The sequence below is a fragment of the Rhinolophus sinicus genome, linkage group LG14 (assembly GCF_036562045.2).
Source record: "Rhinolophus sinicus isolate RSC01 linkage group LG14, ASM3656204v1, whole genome shotgun sequence".
NCBI lineage: Eukaryota > Metazoa > Chordata > Mammalia > Chiroptera > Rhinolophidae > Rhinolophus > Rhinolophus sinicus.
The window spans coordinates 195890-218022 of record NC_133763.1 but is presented as its reverse complement, the minus strand read 5'-3'; the positions used below and the strand labels follow the sequence as shown (position 1 = coordinate 218022).

The window sequence follows — 22133 nt, the reverse complement described above, 5'->3', positions numbered from 1 at the left end:
TAACAGAGTATCTCCATTTTATAGGGAATTCAGAGCAGAAAACAGTGGCTTTGGTTAAGGGACTCTGTGTGTGTCTGGGGGGGGGGGGGGGGGGGGGCGGGGGTTAAAAAGAAAACATTTTGGCCCATCATCTGATTGACAGTTTGCTGTGTTAAATCCTGGCTCGTAGTCTGCACACAGGATGTGACACACCGACTTCTCCTTGTTCTAACTGGCACTTTTTGAGACTTTCACAGAGAACATCGGATGACTTCGCTTTGATTACTAATTCTTAGGTGACATGTTGTCTTTATTCAAAGTTCAAATTATTGAAGCACAAAACAGAACCCTAAAGCCAATCCTTACTGAGGTATTATTCTTTTATCATCTATAATATTTCTCAACTTGAAATGTTTTAAACGCTTTTTCTCACCCCTGCCCTGTAGTACTTTGCTGACATGGCTTGGAACAATGGCTTTGCCCCTATGGGTCTGTGAAGAATTGGGGGGAAGTAATGACAAGGGTGGTGCAGGCTAAGGGTGGGAAAGAAGAGGAGACGTGGAAAGAAAGGACCAGAACATGATCTCAAAAAACTTGTGGGGGCCGGCCCGGTGGCTCAGGCGGTTGGAGCTCCATGCTCCTAACTCCGAAGGCTGCCAGTTCGATTCCCACATGGGCCAGTGGTCTCTCAACCGCAAGGTTGCCAGTTCCATTCCTCGAGTCCCGCAAGGGATGGTGGGCAGCGCCCCCTGCAACTAACAACGCAACTGGACCTGGAGCTGAGCTGCGCCCTCCACAACTAAGACTGAAAGGACAACAACTTGATTTGGGAGAAGTACACACTATTCCCCAATGAAGTCCTGTTCCCCTTCCCCAATAAAATCTTTAAAAAAAAAAAAAGAAAAAGCAAAACTTGTGAAAGGTTCAGTATATGATTAACTAACTGGATGCATAAAGGAGAAGACTACTGATCTACCTAGAAGGTTTTCATTTTAAGAATTTGAATAAAAGATTGATTCCTTTGACCCAGTTTATTTAAAGTATGTTCCCCAGCCATAAATAGGAATCCATTGGCGCTGATTGAAAAAAACACAATCCAGACTATTTTAGATTGAATCTAAGATTCAGTCTATTAATATCCCTTCCTCTCTTAGCCCCTGTCCACCAGGGGAAGGGGTGTTTGGGGTAGGAAAGTAATGCTCAACTTCTGCAGCCTCACAATTTAAGGAAAAGGGATTGTTCTGGAAAGTTTAGAAATGCTTTTTAAAATATTCTAGATTCTAAAACTCACCCCAAAATGTCACATTTTTATGAGTGTCAGTCATACCAGTAGCAGGGCAGAGCCCATTGAATGTAGGATTCTACAGGCTGAACATTTTCTTTTAGAAATTTGTTGCTATTGGTTATAATATAGGACACCGTCGGAGGACTCAATGTGGAGTCAGTGGCTGTCAAAAATAAACGAAACGCAAACTCTACGGAAGAATTGACCGTGGCAGAAAGGCAGTCGTTAGGCTTGCGCGGTGAGGCTGCTGGTGCCCCCAGGCCGTGCCCGCATTCAGCAGGGGCGCAGCCACCCAATCAGCTTGTGTCCTGCCTCCCCTGACCAGACGCAGGGCCTCTGGGGGCAGCATGTGGGTACACGTGGCACCTGAACCCTGACTGTACCACTTACGGACTCATGAATTTGGACAACTCACGGGCCTCATTAAAGGGAAAGTAAGGATAACACTAGAGCTTCATGGGAGTTTTATGAGGATTAAATAACGTCAAATATATAAAAGAGTGATGTAAGCTATAAACCCCATAAAACTTCACCAGTTACTACAGCTACAAGAAATATGTGTTAGAATTCACGTACAAGACAGCTTGATTGCTGCTTTTTGCCTTTTAGTGTAATTCATTGTTGTGTACTGGGGGGAGGGGGGCCAAAAACATGGATACAAGTGGAAACTGTGGTCAACGCTGCTCAAGCAGTAGTTCGCCGTCATCAGAAGTGTCTGGACACTTATGGGAACCACTTTGAGCAGCTCTTGTAATTACAGAAGTCAAATGTAACTTGGATTCATCTTTTGTTATTGGTATATATTAAGTATTACAATTTTAATACAGTTTTCCTTTCTTAAAATGCGTATTCATATTTTTGGCACTCTCTGTATAAAACACATTTGTTCGTTCAAATTGGTGATCAGTTTTATAAAGTTCCACCTCAATGCAGTGCTAAATCATTGTGCAAACATTTCAAACCAATGCCTCTTGAAACAATCATTCATGATAGTTTCTTCAGAACTTTAAATTGAGTGCTGCTGTCCCTTTGGGAGTACAATGCTAACATCCTAATTTCCTTTTAATTAGCAGCTAATTTGCTTTAAAATGTATGTTACTGATCTATCTAGTCCGGACTTGTACAGAGCCCCGGACACACAGCGCATCTCCCTTCTGTGGAGCATAAGGAGGTCACAGAACCACAGTCGCTCTGAGCAAACGCTCACGGGCATGGGCCTCCATAGCCCCAGCGCCTTCTGTGACAGCCCCACTCAGGGGCCGCTGTCTCCCAGCCTCCACAGGGTGGGGCTGAAATCCCTGCTCAGAAAAGACAGCCCCCAATTCCATAAACCATAACAGCTGTTACGTATGACAGACATACACAAGCGATGAAAACGTTTCACTCACCAGCAGCCTCGATTACAAAGATCTAGGAATAAACTCTAACACTTTAACACGGGTTACTTTGTGGGGGGGATCTTGGGGGACAACAGGGACAGATGAAGAACACAGGGTGAAAGTAATTAAGGCAAAAAGGAAAGGGCAGAGAGGCTGCATTTTACTAAAGGAAAAAATGGACCTGTATTCCTTCCTTCTTGATAGAAACCGCCCTCTCACTAAACAGCCCAGCTGAGAGTTGACTGATAGTCGCTGGGCAGTCAATACCCACAGGGAAACAAGCCCCTCCAGTTCACACCCACGTATTATAACTTACGGGTGTCACATACCCTTGGCTTCTATCAGCAGATGCTGACTTTACAGTAGAAAGCAGGTCACTGGCCTGGCTGCTGAGACGTAATGCGTTTTGTTTCTGACTGTCGCTGATTCACTGTGTAATTCTGTGCAAGTCAGGAGTCCACGTGTCCGGCGTGGAGGCTGTCATCCTTTATCTGGGGGCCGGTTTAGTTGCAATTTTGTTTGTTTTCACCTACTTCTTGAGCAAAATCAAGGCTTCCCAGAATAAATATCTAATTTGTATCTGTGGTTAAAGGTAGTTCCGCTCCTCACTAGTTTTGGGACGAATGTGGAAGGTGAACAGGCTGAAGCAGAGCCTAAGGGAGCCACGGGCTCAGAGAACACTCTCTGCGTTCTCCTTCACACGCCAGGGAAGTTTATTTTAAAGTTAAGTTTGTTTACTAGTCACGAGCTTGACCCGACCTGGGGAGAGTCTTCTTAGAAAGGTTTGCAGAGGGTTACAGAGTGCATAGATGGAAAGTGTGGCTGGCGCTGAAGACACCCACAGTCGCCTCTGAACATGAACTCAAAGTGTACATTCTAATGACACGTTTGATTCTATTATTTTCACAAATCAAAAAGTACAGATTTCAAGTTATTTCACAAATCAGATGATCAAATGAAAAGACATGAGAGCACTTAGTAAATTATTATATACATGTTTTTAAAAAGAAGTGCTACTTAAAAATAATTTACATGACACAATTTAGCAAAGAGTAAACGAAATCAGTACCAATAAACCAGAAAATGTGGAAAATTCATGAAAGGCCCAGAGAAGTAAAAATAGAACATACCTTTCATCAGATTTAGAAATTAGGTATATTGATGCTTTTTAAAATGTACATAAAGCAACTTTATACTGCACGTAAACAGTTTGAGAAATCCAAAACATTTTATTTTATAAATATACACTCTGTAACTGGAGGCAGTATTTGGGCAACATAGAAAAACCCTATAGGAATGCGCTGCTGCCATCCGTCTGGGAGGCAGCATTCCCAGTGGACTGAACAAGGCATGGCAGTGCTTTGTACAGTGTACACAGAGTTGTCTGAGCACCAACAACAGACTCAGTGAGCAGGCAGCATGGCTGTCGTGGACTGTTGTCTACTCAGAGGCTGGAAATCATGGAGAGAAGTGCGGCTTTCGATCGTCTTGGAGAAATAGTAAAGCCATACCATTTTAAGTAAAAATGGATGATTTTATTATATAAAATGATGGTTGGCAGAATACAGGAAAATTACTTCTCTTTTATCTTTACATATTTAATTTAAGTACCAAGCAAAATACAATAATTGGCAGAACTCATTACAAACTACCAAAAGGTATTCATTTGGTGAAATTATTCAAGTTACAAAATGTTAAGTAAATAAATGCACTTCAAAATACATGAAGTGTAACCCAAGTATGAAAATAGTGATCTTTACTTAAAGATTCCTTTAACAAAAACTAACCAACAAAAACTAACCAACAAACAAGGAACACAAGAAAAATTTGTCCAGTTAGAAAAGAATAAATCAAATGTACTGTTCATTGGGATTGTTACAATAAAATCATTTTTAAAAACCCAAAAGAACTAAACAAGTAATTAGCGTTCAAAAAAGAATAAGAATATTCCAATAGTTTACTTTTTTTCCTACCAATAACAGAAGGAAGGATTTGGAGGCCCATTACGATCTGTGGACCCAGGTGCCTCGCAGATCGTCTAAGCCGAGGTCGTCTTGGTGGGTCTTACGTTAGACATACGAACTTCACTGTTACTCAAAGGGGAGAAAACTTTTGGATTCTGAAGGAAAGGAAACAATTACACCTGAAGTAGGACAAAAACCGTAAGCATTAAAATCATCAAACGCAGCTCCAGCATAAGACTAGAACAACCTGCTTCCAAAGAATTCTTTTGCACTGTAGTTAATCAGGGCAAAGGTTTTACCCTAAGGGAAAGGCAAGCTGCGGTCTCTGATAAGGTGGAGTCTGTCTAGCCCAAAATGAGAAGCCTACCAGAAAACCTGCATTCCTGTCTGTAACCTCAGTCGTAAAGAAAGCACTCATCGTTCAGTTCACAATTAAACTGTATTAAAAGTAGACGGTGACAAATGAATACATATGTCATACGAATCATGCCAAATTTCTGTGTGCTGCCCTCACAAGTGCTATTAATAAATACACCTGGTCCAGCTTACTTAACACAGGAAGAACTGAGAGGCCTAATTTCACATTTCAGGATTCCTGAGTCTTATCAGAGAAAAACAAGTACTGAAAACAAATCTACTGCATAATAGGGCAAGTAACACAAACTGGGCATTACGTGAACATCACGTTTACAGTTTTAAAGCTGACAACTGGGGACAAGTATGTATATACGTCAATGGAATTATAAACATGATTTTAAAGCTTGTTTTTTTAAAAAGGCGTTTTGATCAGATAAGGCCACCTGAGTGACATCTTCAATGATGGTAAGCCCACCATTTTAAAGGAATAACATTTTTATGACAAAGCCTAATGAATATAAAAGAAAAATAAGTGTATTTTAATAAAATGCTTCAGTAAGATTGCAGTGGGCAGCCCTTCGCTGAACGGTACAGAATGAGAACCAGAGTTGTAACTGGAGCCACCACCCACCACATCCCTTCCCTTTTGCGCGCATGACACAGTGGAAATAAAAGGTATCTTAAGAGCACTTGAGTCCCACCAGGTAGGATTGAAGCATATGGACAGGTATGAATAGCCCTGCAACAATGATATCCAACAGAAGTTAATGTCTGTTTCCTCACTAGTAAGGACAAGGGAAGCAGAGTGGTCCTTCTTAGAACAATAAAACCAAACCAAAGCACTGTTGATCCTTCCTGGAAAGACGAGGAAAGCAAAGGACGCCCAATGGTATCCATTTAAAACTGCATACTTTTCCACATCTTTATAAGTAGGAAAGACGCACACAACTATTCATGGACTTTATAAAGCACTAAGCAGAAAAATATTTGGGTTGTTCCTCTGTTCAGAAGTGTCCAGAAAGGAAACGACAAGGAAATGCTAAAGTGCAGACCTACAGGCCGGTAGGGGCGTGATGAGAGACGAAGGGTTGCCCCCAAACTGCATCCACATCTGCACTCCCATGTCCAGAAAATGATTCTCGCTTGAAAAACTGTGCAATTTAAAACTAGTCAGTTGTTGGTGTTTGTGCCGCCGGACAAGCAGACAAGCCTCTACCCACGCAGGAGGGATGCCCGCCCCTGAGCTCTCGCCCCTCACACGGTGTTGACCCCTGCTGCAGACAGTGCCAGGGTCCGCTTGCTGTGGAGAGACGCGCCGCAGGTGTCGGCCTGGCTGCCCTTGGCCAGCGAGGTTTTCAGTTCCGTTTCGCAGGCGGCGATGGCTGCGTCCAGCTCCACCTGGGCTCGGTGAACCACATAGAACATGAGGCCTATGCTGATGATGACCTGGGAGGGACACGAACGCCACGTTACTGCTGACACAGAACGAGGAGGCAGACCAGACGTGTGGCTTGGCAGTGTTTCAGCAGGATGGGCTCAGTACGCTCAGGTAAGTTTTCTAAACCGTGTACACAGTGTCATTTATTCTTTCTTCGGCTGCTTCTACTGGGAGTGTGGGGCCAGGACGTACAGGTCACCAACCAGTGCACGGTGTAGGCATCCCTCCCCTTTCATCCACATAAGGGACGTGTGTGTGACAAATGTCAGACTCGGCTCTGGGTACTAAAAAGCTTCCTTCAAGGACTAAACAAGGTCTACACGAGAGGAAGTGCCACCTGGCAGGGATGGCACTGGGCAGGACGGGCCAGTAAGGCGCCGGCAGCCCTGTGGGCCTGCTTCCCGTCCTGCAGCAGGACGCTGTGCTCCCTCCGCTCTGGCAGCCTGCACACCCATCATCAGAAGGCCTCAGCACCCCCACCTTCTAAGTGGAGCTTATTCCAAGGGCCATGAGGAAATCAGCTCTTTAGAGTCTGTAGCAAATAACTCTCAGTGCAACAGGGCAGAGCAGGTGTGTGTGAGTCCCCGCAGGTTTCCAAAGGCTGCTGGGACCGTAAGTGACCCTAAAATAGGCCTTATATTAAGCCTAGCCGTAACTTTAGGTTTTGTGGGACAAGTAACCTAAATCCACGTGTTGAGGGCGGTGGTGGAAGGGGTCAGGCCGAGCTTGTCCTGGGAGTAAGGTAGGTGGGAGGGGCGTTTGGAACTTTGTCAGGGGGCACCTTTAAGTAATACAATCCTAAGCAAATTAGGTATTATAAAGGTGGGCCTTTGAATCTTGTGTCTGTTCTCTAGCATACTGGCTCTCTTAGAAAAACAAGATAACTTGTTTTTCACCCTAAGTTTGATGCTTATCAGGACACAGTGACACCACCAGAGATGGGCAAAGGGTTGGCACTGATTGGGAGAGGGTGTGGCTGAGGCGCTGAGTTCCGCTTCAGACAGGCTGGGTCTTGGTGCGCGTCAGCTCCAGGAGTAGGTCCGAGCTGCGGGAAGAAGGGGGTCCCGACACAGACACACAGGAGGGTAGGCACCATGGTGATGGATTTGCCAAGAAGAAAAGTTTTCAGAGGGAGGCTAGGAAGTTTAGGCTAGAATCTGGCGGGGCACAGAATGAGTGGTGAGAAGAAGAACAGATTCTAGTCAATGAGCCGGGCAGATGGGGAAGGAAATCCAGATAGTGATACCACAGGTGCTACGGGGAAGAGGTGTCTTCGTAACGCATGTATGTCAGCATTATGCCTGTGACAGCTCAGTGACAGCTTGAGGGGAGGATGTGGCAAGGCCCAGAAAGTAGGCTGCGACCAGTGGAAAGCCGCCTGGACTCCAAGCCGGGGTCATGGGGAGGGCGGCTACGGCCACATGGGGTTGTCCCTAGGTGTCCTTCTGGGCGCTGGGGCCTGGCACTTAGTCTCTCTCCTCAGCACAGCCCGCTTTCGGAGCCCAGTGATACAAGACTTTTAAGTTTCCCCCACAACCAAAGAAGCAAACACAGTGAGGACAGCCTTACACAAAAAGACAGGCTCCTCTGCAGCGTGACCTAGAAAGCTGAGTGAGCAAGTCAAGGGAGAGTCAGGGGGTCTTCAATGGAAATCGAGGCGTTTATTATGTCTAGAAACACAGTATTATAACAATTCACACTAACTCAACATAGAGTATTTGATTTAGTGATGACTGTGGAAATAATCACTGCAGAAAAAAATCTGATTTTTGTCACTTCCTTTAAGAGAATTTTCAGTGTCAATTCAGTCCTCTTCACTTTCGTATATCCACACAATTAAAAATGTAAATGTTGTCAAAATATGACGTATAATTCAAAGAACAAGAAAAGATAAAAAGGAAAAAAAATCCTCTTATTTTCAATAAAATCTGTTAGGTTTAAATCACGCAAATGTCATGCAAAAAGAAAAAGAACAAAGACAACCCTTGGTCTTAAACTCACCTGTAAACAAAACACGAAATAGCCACTGACACTCTGCTCTGCAATGACGTCCTCCATTGTCCGCAGGGTGGTGCCCAAGTAGGAATTCAGAAGCTGGGTGGGAAGCAGCCCCACGGAAGATGCCATCAGGTAGCTGGGCAGGGAGAGCTCTGTCATCTGGAAGAGCAGACAAGGGATGATTCGTCAGCAAGAATTTCCATCGCACATAAAACTGTGTGCGAGTCTTGGTGGCGGTTTTTCCTGGGGAGAAGAGGGAGCTGAAATGCTTTACAAAGCACCTGATTTGAAGAAATGATTATAAAGGCAATGCATGCAGAATGCAGAAGGTTTAGAATGAAAGAAAGTTTAAAATTGTTTTGATATTCTATTCTGCCATTGTCAGGTAATATTTGTGACTATTTTTTATTTTTGTAAATAAAATGTGCACACACACGGATCACTTTGTGAAAAGTCCTCTGAGTCCTCGTGCCATTAAATATTCTTCTTGAGCAAACAGCTGGCACTGTGGCCACCAGGCTTTGTAACCCTGGAATGTTCTGGTGCCAAGAATCCAGTCACCTCCTCCTCCTCCGTAAATTTTCCGCTGTAAAACGAGAATAACCACCACCCCATGTGGTGGTTGTTACTATCACAAGTATTTGTACAACATCTAGCAGATGTCTAGCACGTGACCGACACTCAAAACAGGTAGAAATTCTCCATATTTTGCAGTTACTTTTCCACTGTGTGGGTGCAGCACAATTTAACCTGCTGTGGTGTGTGTGGTGTGTATATGATTGTTTCCTTTTCTGCCATTGTAAATTAAAACCTGTGAGGAAAGCCTCTGTATACCAGCTTGCACAGGAGGCATTACTACGGTACTCCCAAGGCCTGGCGCCTCGTGGGCATGCCCATGAATGGCCGCTCCCCAGCGCGTGGCCTGCACCTAGCGCTCACTTCCAGCGAACATACTTCAGCAGACCTTGTGACCTTTCCAGACTGTCACAAAAATCAGGACAGTGTCTGTCCCTTGCATGCTGGCAGCAGCCTTGTGCAGAGGCCCATGGGGCAAGAGCCGGTGTCCTCAGCCAGTAGCCACCAAGGACCCGGGGCCTACAGGAAGTGACCGTCCCCCGCCCAATGACTGAGGTGAGAAGCGTCCAGGCCCCCAGCTACACTGCCGGGAGGTGGTAGAGCTCACAGCTTCACCACTGGCTTTAGAGCGATCTAAAGTGACTAATAAGGATGTGTTTCCACTGCTTTAGGATAAACCACTGGGTCAAACAGTGAAACAGTTCCCAAAAAGTCCACAGCAATTTCCACACCTATCAGTAAGTAATGCGTAAGTGTCCATTTCATCACACGCTTATCGACTTTTAGTATGAAATTCCAATCTTTCTTAGTTTGATAGGGGGAAAAATGATATTTCATCATTGTTTAATTTGTACTGTTTTAACTTATACTGATATTAGTTTTAAACAAACATTTTTCTATTTGTATTTTGTTATATCTTTATTTGTTCGTGTTTGCACATTTTTTATTGGAATGTTAAATGTTTTTCTTATTCATAAGAGTTCTTTATATAGTAAGGGCAACCTTTTATCTATTATATGTGGCAAATATTTTCCTCTATAATGTTCCTTATCTTTTACTTTTGTTTCACATAAAATTGTTTCTAAATTTTTATGTAATCAAATATTATCAATCTTTTCTCTGATTTTTCCATTGCTTTTATCTTTAGAAAGTATTTTTAAATCCCATTGTTGTTTACCTATGTTTCTTTTCTGATTGTATTTTCCTTTTTAACATCTAACACTTAATTCCTTCTAGAATTTATTTCTATATTAAAGAATATGATACAGCCTTATTCCTCCCCTTCCCCAAGGACCCGTTTTCTTAGCATTACTTATGGAATAATTAATAACTTCTTTAGTGACTTATGTTTTACTTTATTATAAATGAAGTAATTGTATATAAAAGGATCTATTTGGGGCATTAATACTGTCCACTGATATCTTAAATCTTATATTGAAACCAAATTATCAGTTAATATTTGATAACGAATTTACCATCCTTCAGCCCCCTTCATTATTCTTTTTAAAATTGCCACTATTCTTACCTATGTATTCTTACAGATAAATTTTAAGATCACTCTGTCATTCAAAAAGAAAACAAATAGTCAATTTTATATTGGGATTAAGGCAAATTTATGAATTAATCTGGACAGAAATCTCCAGAACATTCAGTATTCTTATCCAAAAATGTTTCTATAATTTCTCAAAATCTTTCACACCTCTTACTAAAGTTTGGTAGTTTTATTCTCACATATCGTGCATCTAACTCATTTATTTCTAAGCATTTTATATTGTGGTGGTTGCTACTGCTGTTAATTTTGAGAATAACTTTTCCAAGTCCCCATCTAGTTATTACTAGTATATAAGAAGCCAGCAGCCACTGTACTAACCTTCTTTTCTGTTTTGCCTTAAAGAATAAACAGGGATTAAAATTAGCTGCAGGAACAGGGGCCAAAGGTGGTCTTGTGGAAGGGGTATTTGAAGTGGACTCTGGGAGCTATAATAAACATGGGTTTGGCAGGCACAGACGGGTGGTGAGGAAGGGAAGGCGTTCTAGGAAGGGAATGGACGAGGACAGTGGGCAAGGGCAGGCTGTGCTAGCGAAGCTGTCAAATAAAGATGGACAACTCCTTGGGGCTTCTGTGTACACTCAGCAGACAAGCACTGGGGAGTCCAGCCAAGGGAGGGCGTGAGGGGGGCGAACTTTTAGGAAGGTTCCTGTCAGTTTGGAGAACTTCCTTTAGAATAAACATGTCAAATATATCAAATAAGTACATAGGACAAAAATGAATCTTATAAAAATTATTATATTGCAGTTATTAATAAAGCATTGTATGTATTGAAAGTCATTTTAAAAATAAATATCTAAGTTACAAAATGTCAGAATGCAAAGAATGAGTCCACAGTCTTTAAATGTAATGAAATTTCTCTAAATAATTAAAAATACCTTCATTACAGAGTTATGACAAACTATAGGTTTATAATTTTTACTCAACAAAAATTTATCAAATGTTTTCTATACATAAGGCCCAGGTCTAAGCCGAGGTAAAGATATAAAGACAGAAAACCGTAGCAGACTGTGTGGTCACTAAGTCACTTTGTAGTGTATTTACCAACTATAATATTCATTACAATCAGGAAAATGTCACAAAAATCATAACAGTTACAATGGATGAAAGAAAAGCACATGCACTGACAATTGCAAAGACTAGAGAAATAAACACTAAAATGTTAGCGATTATTTTCTTCTTTGTACTTGTTATACTTTTCAGAGTTTGTAGAATGGACACTTATTTTGTAGAACAGAAAAAAGAAATAATGTTAAAATAAGTTTTAATAAGACCTCTCTGCTTTTAAAGAAATGTTTGTTTGTTTTGTTTTTTAATCTAGGAAGGTATAAGACATCCTGTGAATGTTACCAGGATACAGTAGGCTAGAGATATAAATTTGTGACTTGTCAGCCCGTATAGGCACATGGAAACCACAGAAGCTGATGAGAGGAACTGATTAACTGAAGAAGCACAAAGAGAGGGAAACAGTCTCGAGGAGTCCGACCAGCTGTGCTCACTGGTTCCATGAGGTCTCAGGATGTGGGCGGAGGTAGCATCACATTCACTAACTTGGTCATCACTTCTGACCCTTCAGGGTTACTCCAAGCTCCTTCAAAACACAGACTGTGTCTGTCTTTCTATTCCTTCTGAACTGACCACTGGCTGCACATCAGTCTACTAATAGGAAGAAATGATCAGGAGCCACCCTTGTACAGTAAGTATCACGACCCACCCTCATAGACCCAGAATCTATGGTTGGATCTGTAACAGAATAATAATTTCTGAAGATGAAAAAACGTTTTTATGAAACATACTATCACCAAACTTTTGAAGTAAAAGGTAGTGGTAAATTGCTGCTCAGAACATTTGCCTTTTTAAAAGCACACTGAGACCTTACTTAACCTCTCATTTTACAAAGAAGATTGCAGGCCAGGTCATTAACACGAGTCCATGAAGCTAAGGCTTCACCATATTCATCTTACACTCACTAGCCAGTCAGAAACTTACTTCATTCTAATAACTTCAGTTCAATTGTGAACTAAATAAGAGTAACCTATGCTCTTCTTGGTGACTCAGTGCGAGCTCTAGGGAAATTCATTACAGTTGTCACTGCTTCAAGTCTGTCTTTAATTTGCCGTCCTTGGTGTCACAGTGTCCTACCCTCCCAAAACAAACCAACAGAAATCTTTTTGTTGCTGCAGCAAACCTACTGTGGGCTCATAGAAAGAGCTGAAGTAGTTAACAGTTTGGTAACATAAGATTCTTTAACATGGTTCCACTGAGAAGTGAGCGTGTCTGTATTCCACACTATTTACGGATGATGAAATTTGAATTTCATATAATTCTCACGTGCACGAAATGTTATTCTTCTTTTGGTGTTTTTTCCAATCACTGAAAGATGGAACACAAATTTTTAGTGTATGTGTTGCACAAAATCAGATGACAGGCCTGGCCCGAGGGCCACGGTTGTCCCAACGGACCCTGCTCTGCCGCCCGGCCGACGCCTCACTTGCCTGCACCTGCACCTGCGCGGAATCGCGTCCTCCACCACGTCAAGTGCGCGGCGGGGACAGACCTGCGTGGGACCTAGCTCCTCGCAACCCGCTGGACCGGGTAAGCCCGCGTGTTAGCCATGTGCTCCGGGCTCGCTCCACGCTGCCTCGACTGCCTTAGCCGTTAGAGGAGGATTAGTGTTGGTGTGAGCGTTCAGAGAGCCACGTGTGGCGCTGGACGCAGGCCTGGCTCAGCGAGTGGCTACCAATACTTGTGAAAGAGAATCTGAGTGGCACTGCCCTCGTTTGGGAATGGAGAGAAGGAAGTAGCAAAGTAAACACACTATATACTTTATCACAGCAGGTATTAAACACATTTGCAGCAGAAAATATGGCTCAAAAGAGGAACTATAAATAGCTCAAGCTGTCACAGCAAATGTTAGAATCAGGTGTGATTTCCAGGGCGCGTGTCTGCCCTCTCTGGAACTCTGCTCAGTCACCAATGCAGTCGTGAAAGGGAATCACGTATGAAATTCTCTGCAAACTGGAATACGGTATATATACAACATACAAATAGGAGGATCTTTCATGCTATGGTTTAATTTTTATTTCAAATGTATTTTAAGTTTCAAAAATTTCACAGTAATTGGAACAAAATTTCCCATGTGGATTTAAGAGAGAGAACCTACCAGAGTCTTGACTTTTTAAGTTTTTCTACAACCAAAGTGAAAAGAGAATGAGTTTTAGGATCTCCTATGGAATAAGGACAAAATCAAACCCCTTTGGAAGTTGCAAATACCAATGTTCTAACTGTTATTCATAACAACCAAGTATCATGTAATATTTTTGAATTAAAGGTAACATTTCACAGGAGGTAATTTTAAGCTGTAGAAGTCCAGGTGTCTACAAGGGGACAGCTTAGAGTAGACTTTATAAGATTATTTTTATGCTTACTAAATACAGAATGGGATGTCATTCTTGTGAATGTTTTCAGTTTCTAACTTTACCAACAGTGTCCTTTTAGATGGCTTTAGTGTTTTAGGGTTCCATTTCCTCCTATACCTGCATCAACAGTCCTTTCTTACTGAACCAGTTTCTTTTTCCAGCAATTGAGACAAAGGAAAACCTGAAGTTTCAAGGCTACAGACAACATCAGAAGTATCAGGTCTACCTCTGAGAGTCTGAGGATTAAACAAGCTAATGCATCAGAGGGACGTAGTCATCGTGGGATGGTGTGCGGCAGCCGGGAAGCTGTGAGGGTTTGGAGTCACCTCGAGGGGAGTGCCAAGATCGGGTCTGCATTTTAGAAAGATCTTGTAAACAGAGGAAAGATTGGAAAACCTTGGCCCAGAGGCAGGGAGACCAGGTAGGGGCTGAGATGCCTAAACCAGGTTAGTGGGAATGGCCCTGACTGAAGCCTTCAGGATTGAGCCAACGAATAGATGTGGGGACGAGAGGGAGGTAGCCAAGTGCCAGTGTCATGAAGACTGCTGCCAAATACTCTTCTCCCCTTCATGGCACAAGCATCACCCCTTTGAACTTAACTGTGGCCATGTAACTCGTCCAGGAAGTAAAAGTAGAAGCTTATTCACATGTCAGTAACCAAGGGAAAGATGGTGGCTCTGTCAGCCTGGATCCTGGAGCACAATCGCAAAGCCTCAGAGACGCCTCACTCCTTCCCTTCCCAAAACCAAGGTGATTGTGGACCTGTATCAGGCAGGTAAACAAACCTTTGCTTTTTAACCCGGAGATTTGGGAGTTGTTAGTGTAGCATCATTTGGCTTATCCTGACTGCCACGCTAGAAATGCTGATCTTAGATATGTTCTTCCAGAGAACAGTCTTTAGAAACACACGCAAACTACAAGTCTAGAAATCTATCTTAACAGGCAGTTAATACCTACAGATACAAGATGACATCAGAAAGTTGGCGGCGGGGGGAGCGTTAACTATTTCCCAGCAGAAACAATGGGTGCATTTTTTAAAAGAGGAACAAAAGTCATGTACTTGGGAAATTAATATTTCTGTGATGTAAGAATTGCTATTATAAAGATTATATATTAATACTTTTTTTCTATTTAAAGAGTTTCAAAAGTGGACTGTCAGCTTGCTTATCCTTTTCTAGAACACATGGGGCAAGGACATTATGGTTAAGAACCAGTAAGAAGCCCGGGACCCCGTTTCCTTCTACATACATTCAGCTCCTGCCTTTACTAGGTGAACGCCACTACCTCCACCACTAAAAACAATAGCTAACAATTAGTGCTGGCTGTGTGCCAGGCGAAATACTAACGCCTTCACTGCAGTAGCTCGTTTAACCCTCACCATTCAGCACGGACGAAGCAAACGCTGCGTGTTTCCAAAGCTCGTGCCTCCCATGACCACTGTGCTCCACTTCCACTTTGAGGTAAGCCCAGATACCTTTCGTTAATCATGGGCATTGAGAAAATCAGTTTTAACTGAAATAGGGGTGGGGGATGGAAGGGTAATTTAAAATATAGGAAGGGAAGAAGAGAACAAGAGAAATTATGCTTGGAAAGAGGGCAGCTGGGGGCACCCAGATGAGTATGGGAGCAGAGTGGGGAGGTGGAACAAACGTGTGCAAGGCAGAAGGGAAAAGTCACACTGAAACAAACATCAGCCTAAACTAGGCTTTCTTTCCACTCACATACCTTGGGTGAATTCAGTAAAAAGTTTGGGTTGAAAGAGCTAAGCAGATAGTTCAGAATAATAGAAATGAACAAGACGTGATAGACTGTGTCCAACAGCTTCACAATCCACCGTGCTTACGGCTGAGTAAGAATTTTAGAGAACGACGCACCGCATCAGCCCACCCTGGGTTTCAAACCTCAGCTCTGCCACTTGGACAACTGAGGCTCCATTTCTTCCTCAGTAAACTTGTGCCAGTAATACCTATTTCAAGAGACCATTTTCCGTTTTCCTTCATTCCTTCTTTTTTCTTGACCCACAATGCCAAATTCAGAGTTGTCCCTGGTCCCCCAGTTTCGACGACATAATTACCTAAATTTCCAAGTACAAAGTACTTCTTATTCACCTATTTATATGTTAAAGAGACATTATTAAAAAAAAACCTTATTTTTATTTATTAATATTTTTTAAAAACCTTATTTTTAATTAATTAATATATGAGTCCTTATTATATACCCCACACTACACTAGGTACTAAATATACAATGAAGAAATAGAGCCATGGGTTGAGAACCTATCGTTAGACTGGTGCAAAGTCTGACTCTACCATGTATTTGTTACCTACGTGATCCTGGGTAATAACAACAGTAATGATGACTAAAGCCGACATGTGAAGGTTTGTTACGCCAGCCCCTGTGGCATGTATTTACCTGAGTAATCTCAATAATCCTATGAAATAGGTATCACTACTTTCCCCATTTTACAAATAAGAACCTGAACCACGGAAAGCATAAGCAACCTGACCAAGGTCCGCAGTCTAAGCACCAGCCTGTGCCCCTCACTATTAGCCGGCATTCTTCGTACATGCAGAACCACCTTCTGCAGTGCTCGTTTCGAGGTTAGACCTGGTCTGGAAAGAACCTAGGATAGTAGGCACACAGTAGGTGGACAAGAAAAGGTACAAGGATACAAGCTATACTGAAGAACAAAGCAAACTAAAGGAATGAAACTAGTCAAGTCCTTAGTCCCAACCCTCTTTCAAAGTCTGAAGGTGTTTGATGGATTATTACCCAAGCTTGGGTCAAAGTTCATGTTTATAATTCATACCATAGGAGACTGTGAAAAGGGAAACATTTAAGGCTAAGACCATAACACGACCATAAACACTCAACTTTGTCTCTACTGATAACCCCCTTCCCTATTTGCATGCCTCCACCAAACCTCACTCTCCAGTCATTGATGCTGGTTACAATCAACACATGATTTGCCAAAGGTATTTCAAAAGAAAAGAATTAAAAAAACAAAAACAAAAAAAAACCTTAATTTCATCACAAAGAGGTACGCTGTTCAGAATTATTCTTAATACAAAACAAGAAAGTTTCTACAAACTAAAAATGATTTACTTTTGAAACAAAACAAAGTGTCAGAACCACTAACATAATATAAAATGCAAGCAGTCCTATGGTTTTGAATGCTGTCTTCCAGAACTTCCAGTTTTCTTTAAGTCTAGCTAAAGGGTTGAGTTCCTGAAAATCTCTACATGGACTCTGTAGAATCATTTACTTTGGGGAAGTCAGTAATCTAGTTCAACCCCTTCACCTTGGAAAAGAGGAAGGCAAGGGCAGGTGGATTAGTAATTTGTTCCCAAGTCACCCAGTTAGTTTCTAAAGATGGATTCCTTTCTTCCAATCAGATGGTCTCCTCATTTGCAGTCTTTCTATTCCTCCATCAACTGCATGAAGGTACAATAGACAACATAAGAATACAGGGGCAGAAGAGCCTAGAGGTGTGTATAAAGAAGAAAAATATATGCTTACTGGACACAGGGTTGTCTGTCTTATTTTGTGTTATTCACTACCCAGTTATTTCAGAATGAAGTTCCTTCAAAGAAAGATAAACAGGAGGATTCTCCCCCCTCTACACTGTATTAAAGCTAATTACTTGCGAAGAAAAGGCCTTATTACAATTAGGAAACTCCAAAATACGGAGTCTACAGATACCTACTAGCCCCACTGTTTACGCATACACTCCCTTCGGGCCCATGTCATTAAAAACAAGTCAAACTCCTGGCAGAGAAAGCTAGGAATGTGAAATCCTTCCTGCCAACGCTACTAGAGAAATAAGATGACAGATGGACAGTTTCCACTCATAGTGAAAAGGACTGTTCATTTTCAATCAAACTCATAGGCCACAAAGGGGTCACCCATTGATGGCCCGACTTAGATTAGCTTTATTTGTATGAGATTTCTCAGGGTGCGACGGAAAGGAACTGTAATTCCCGTTGACTTGTCACTTCTCTGCCGGCACTGACCGGATGGAGCGCCCTCCCAGGGACGTCCCAAGACCGCTGAGAAACAGACGGAGAGGGAAGGGCCGGTGGGACACCACTCACCGAGAACACTGCGTTCTGAAGCCCGAAAGGAATGGGGGTCAGTCTGGCCAGCGCCACCACTTTGAGGCCTCCTGCTCCCTCCACGACGCGGATGACGGCGCTCAGCCTCTCGCTGCCCTGGATCCTGGCGGCCACCCGCGCGGCCAGTAGCCGCCTGCAGACCACGTGGGCGACGCCGGTGCCGAGCAGGACGCCCGCCACCATCAGCCCCATGCCCAACACGAAGCCGTACAGGTAGCCGGCGGCCACGTTGAGCACGATGTAGCCCCAGCCGCAGGGGAACGAGACGACGACGAAGCCCACGACGAAGAGCAGGACGCCCAACAGCGGGTCCAGGTCCTCGGCCCAGAGCAGCAGGTGCTGCAGGGTGCGGCGGGCCAGCGCCAGGGAGGCCAGGCACAGCGCGGCCAGCACGCACACCAGCGCCAGGCTCCGGCACCAGCAGGGGCCGCCGAGGCAGCCGCAGCGCCCGCGCCTCACCTCGGCCACGCCGCCCACCGCGCCGCCGCCCCCGGGGCCGCCCGCCGAGGTCGCGCCCTCAGCCGGCAGCTCCGAGGCCGCGGGCGGGCCCAGGCGCCCCGCACCGGCGCCGAGCGGGGAGGCGGCCCGCCGGGGATCCGCGCGCCCGCCCGCGGCAGGGCCCGGCAACTCGGCGTCGGCGCGGCCCGGGGACGGGGCTGCAGAAGATCCACAGGCCTCGGCCCGCGCGGCCCTCAGCCGGCCCGCCCCTCCGCTGCGGCGTCCGTCAGGCGGCAACCTTTCATGGCGACTCGAGCGCCGGGCCCCGACCCCGCGTATCTGCCCAAGGGCAGGGGAGGCACCGAAAGGGCGAATGCCCGGCGGCCGAGGACCGACCGGCGGAGGAACTGTCCCGCCGAGAGTGAGAAACTCCGGACCTTCAGCGGCCGAGCCCGCCCCTTTCCGGCCAGAGGGCGGGGCTTCGGCGCGCGGGGCGGGGGCACTCTGGCCCCGCCCCCGCTACGCACGGCCCGCCCCCTCGTGACGCACAGCGCTACGGGGACGCGGGGCGGAGAGTCGGGTGGCGCGCGGCCGTCTCCTCAGGTGAGCGCGCGCTCCTGGCTCAGACCTGCGGGGGGCGCACGCGGCTCGGGCTCTGGCCTCGCCCCTCTGGCCGTCTCTGCGGAGCTCGGTCACGAGCCGGCCGCAGCCCGCTTGGCGACGCTCGGTGTGCTCTGAGGAGGTTTGCTAGTCTCTCCCCTCCTCAGGTGGCGACGTCTCCGCGCGCGGCTCAGGTACGAGGCCCGCCACGGGCGGAATCCCTTCCGCCCCCTGAGGGCCTTACCGAGTGGCAGAGCCTTGGGCGAGGGGCGTCTCGGAAGGGTTCGCTCTGTCAGACGGCTCCTCCGACTGGCGGGATTCTTCTCCTCTCGTCCCTTGACGGTTCCCGTCCCCAGGTCCTCCTCCTGGAGGGGGCCGAGCCTCCCGCCCAAGCCCGTAGTTGTGCGCCGCCCGCGGACACGTCCCGTGGGGCCCCTGCGGCGCCTCAGGGCTGCGAGGACACTCACGGGACCGTGCTGCCGGGCAGGTGGGACCCCAGCCGGCCGAGGTGTTGCTCGCTCGGGCTCGGGGTTACTTTTAGGGACCGCACAGCTCTGCCTCCCGGAGCGGTAGCCAGCGGCCCGCCGTCCGCCGCAGTCTGTCAGGACCGGCAGCGAGCGCCCCGCACACCTGCTCCTCGCGAGCTGCCCCCGCCGCGGCCACCTGCCCGGCGCCCCCCGGGGTGGGGCAGAGCGGGTGCCGGCCCGCCCCGCAGACCGCCTCCTGCAGCAGCTCCCGGTGACGCCTCCCCGCACACGCGCGACTCGGGTTTCCGCCCGGTCGGCTGTCTGCACAGCTGTGGTCACGTTTGTCCAGCGTGCTGAAACGTGTTCTTCATTACTGCCTCCCTCTTTAGACTGAATTTCTGCAAGGGGGCCCCTAATGTAAGAAGCAGAAATGCTCTGTACGTGTTTGTTGGGTGTGTAACTGACCACAGCCTATGGGGGAGGTTATGCAGGCAGGGAAACCAGACACGAGGCTCACAGACTGGTCTCAGCAAGAATCCGTGAGGGGCCGAGATAGAGCCAGAGTCATGGAATGAGGAAGATGGAGCGAGAGAAAAGGCATCCGTAGGCGTGGCGACTTGTTGGAAGACGAGGAGGAAGCAAAGCTGGCATCTGGGCTTCTTATTCCACGTAGCGGAGGGATGATGGGGCCACTGACCAAAAGAAAGGACGCAGACAGTGTGTGGGAAAGATGCAGAGTTCGGTCTGCATATGTGAACTTGAAACATCTGGTGCAGTTCCCTTGTGGCGTTCCAGTAGGTGAGAACGTGGGTAGGAAGTGGAAATGGGTCCTCTCTCCTGGGAATTTTGACATTGGTATCTAGGCAGCAGTTAAAGCCATGGGTAGGGACGAGTGAGTGGTGGTGGGTGTGCCACATACTTCCTGTCCTCTTTCAGGCATGTGGTGAGGACCTGGTAGGATTGTATTTCCTGGCCTCCTTGTGGTTGGGATGAGCTACATGACTGCCCCTGAATTGTGAGCATAACACTTAATTGCTGATGCAAGACCTTCCAGAACTCTTCATGTCTTTGCCATGGCGATCAGCGATGTTCCAGACTGTATATGCCCTATCAGTCTTGGCCTTGGAGGGAGGATGATACAGAATAGAGTCCCATCACCTCATGAGGAATATTTAGTGAGTGAGTAGTAAACCTTGGTTGTTTTAACCTACTGAGATTTGAGGGTTTTATTTGTTACCAGGGCAGATCTTTGTCACTTCCTATTGATGTGAATGAGAAGAGAAGAACGAAATCTTGGGGCTACCAGTGGGCTCATTAGACTATTTTGCATCCAAGAAAGACCCAGAGAGCAACCACCTTAATTAAAAGGGTGGAAGCAGTTTTTTTTCCAAATAGACATATGAGTAGCTATTATGAATCTAGGTGCCTCTAAAGAGAAGCTGTTCTCTTATTTCTTTCCCATTGTATCTCCGTGGTTCTGTTTCTTTGATCAGTTGTCGCATTATGGACTGCTACTTCAGTTTTTTATTCTCTAATCCACATTTCAGAGGAGGACAATTCAGTTGCAAGGGCCCTTTACTCTAAGCCATGTCTGGGCTCCCAACCAGCCTGTAGTTGGACCACTCTCATGTCGGGTGCTTATCCTGACCCAAACAGTGCCCCCACCCCGCCCCTGCAAAACACCACCTAGCTCACCTGAACATGGAAGCGCCGGTGAGGGCAGTGCAAACTGTAATGGGACCTTCCCATTCTTGTCCCCTGCAATTTGCTTGTCACAGAATTGTGAAAGTTATATTTTACAAATGGAAATAGATATGTCTTAACCTACAAACACTCCTACCTCCCACCCCCAGCCTAAAACATTTCTGTCACTTTAGCAAAAGCACCCACCCACTTGTGTGACCTGCAAAGCCCTTTATGATCTAGCCTTTGTCTGCATTCCCTCATCTGCCACCCTACCTCCAGCCACACTGTTGTGTCTCTCCCTTGGATGAGTCACACTGACTTCCACCTCAGGATGTTTGCACTCTGCCCTTCTGATCTCTTAAAGACTCTTTTCCCAGACACTTCTAAGCGAAGGCTTCCTTAATACCCTGAGCTAGTTGTGAATCTCACCAGTCTCCTGCGGGTCCTTTTGTCCAGCTTTACTTGTGGTGGGAAATGCTATACACACATCCAGTCTTGATCTGCTGTCATTGGGCTTCCAGGCGTGCCCATCCTTTCCAAGTACACTTCTCTTCTGTCACTGCTCTTCACTACCTGTCTGGCCTAGAAGAAGTGGTCTTGATGGACGTGGCAGGTAAGGACTAGTGGAAAAAGGGGACTCACCCACTCATACGAGCTAAGTCATTATTTATCCAATTATGGAAACTTACAGGCCAACTCTGCAGATATAATTTCCAGTTCAGAGTTGCCAAAAGATTTGTGTTTCCAATTTCAAGTAGTTTCAATTCTGTAGAAAATAGTGTCTCAGGGTTCACTTAGAAAACTGATGTTTATTCATAACAGTGGATGCAAGCGCCGATTCTCACAGTGTCATCATGTGACTGTACAAGTTGGTGAGCTCACG

At 45.6% G+C, this 22133-nt stretch overlaps 2 protein-coding genes across 3 annotated transcripts in view; one reads left to right on the top strand and one right to left on the bottom strand.

Moving 5' to 3' along the window:
- Positions 1-3847: 3847 nt before the first annotated feature.
- TMEM64 (transmembrane protein 64) lies at positions 3848-21313 on the bottom strand. Its single transcript, XM_074319099.1, has 5 exons — positions 21260-21313; positions 19202-20035; positions 18039-19016; positions 8404-8559; positions 3848-6410 (listed from the first exon to the last, which is right to left on the bottom strand). The coding sequence occupies exons 1-5, from the start codon at positions 21311-21313 to the stop codon at positions 6219-6221; spliced, it is 2214 nt and encodes a 737-aa protein (XP_074175200.1). The 3' UTR covers positions 3848-6218.
- The window catches only part of NECAB1 (N-terminal EF-hand calcium binding protein 1), a 113773-nt gene continuing 110608 nt past the window's right edge, over positions 18969-22133 (top strand). Inside the window, exon 1 of one of the 2 annotated variants that reach the window (XM_019726238.2) lies at positions 18969-19100. The gene's annotated coding sequence lies outside the window, so the exon portion shown is untranslated. Of the gene's footprint in view, positions 19292-22133 lie in introns of both variants that reach the window. The other variant, XM_019726237.2, reaches the window with a different exon arrangement.

Excerpts from the sequence above, each read along its gene's own strand:
- TMEM64 (XM_074319099.1), bottom strand. The coding sequence starts at position 21,313 with ATGGGAAGGTCCCATTACAGTTTGCACTGCCCTCACCGGCGCTTCCAT. Across the intron at positions 20,036-21,259 it reads ACCGGCGCTTCCATGTTCAG|GCTGTGGTCAGTTACACACC; the intron begins GTGAGCTAGGTG and ends CCTCCCCCATAG. Across the intron at positions 6,411-8,403 it reads ATTTCGTGTTTTGTTTACAG|GTCATCATCAGCATAGGCCT; the intron begins GTGAGTTTAAGA and ends TGTCCCTCCCAG.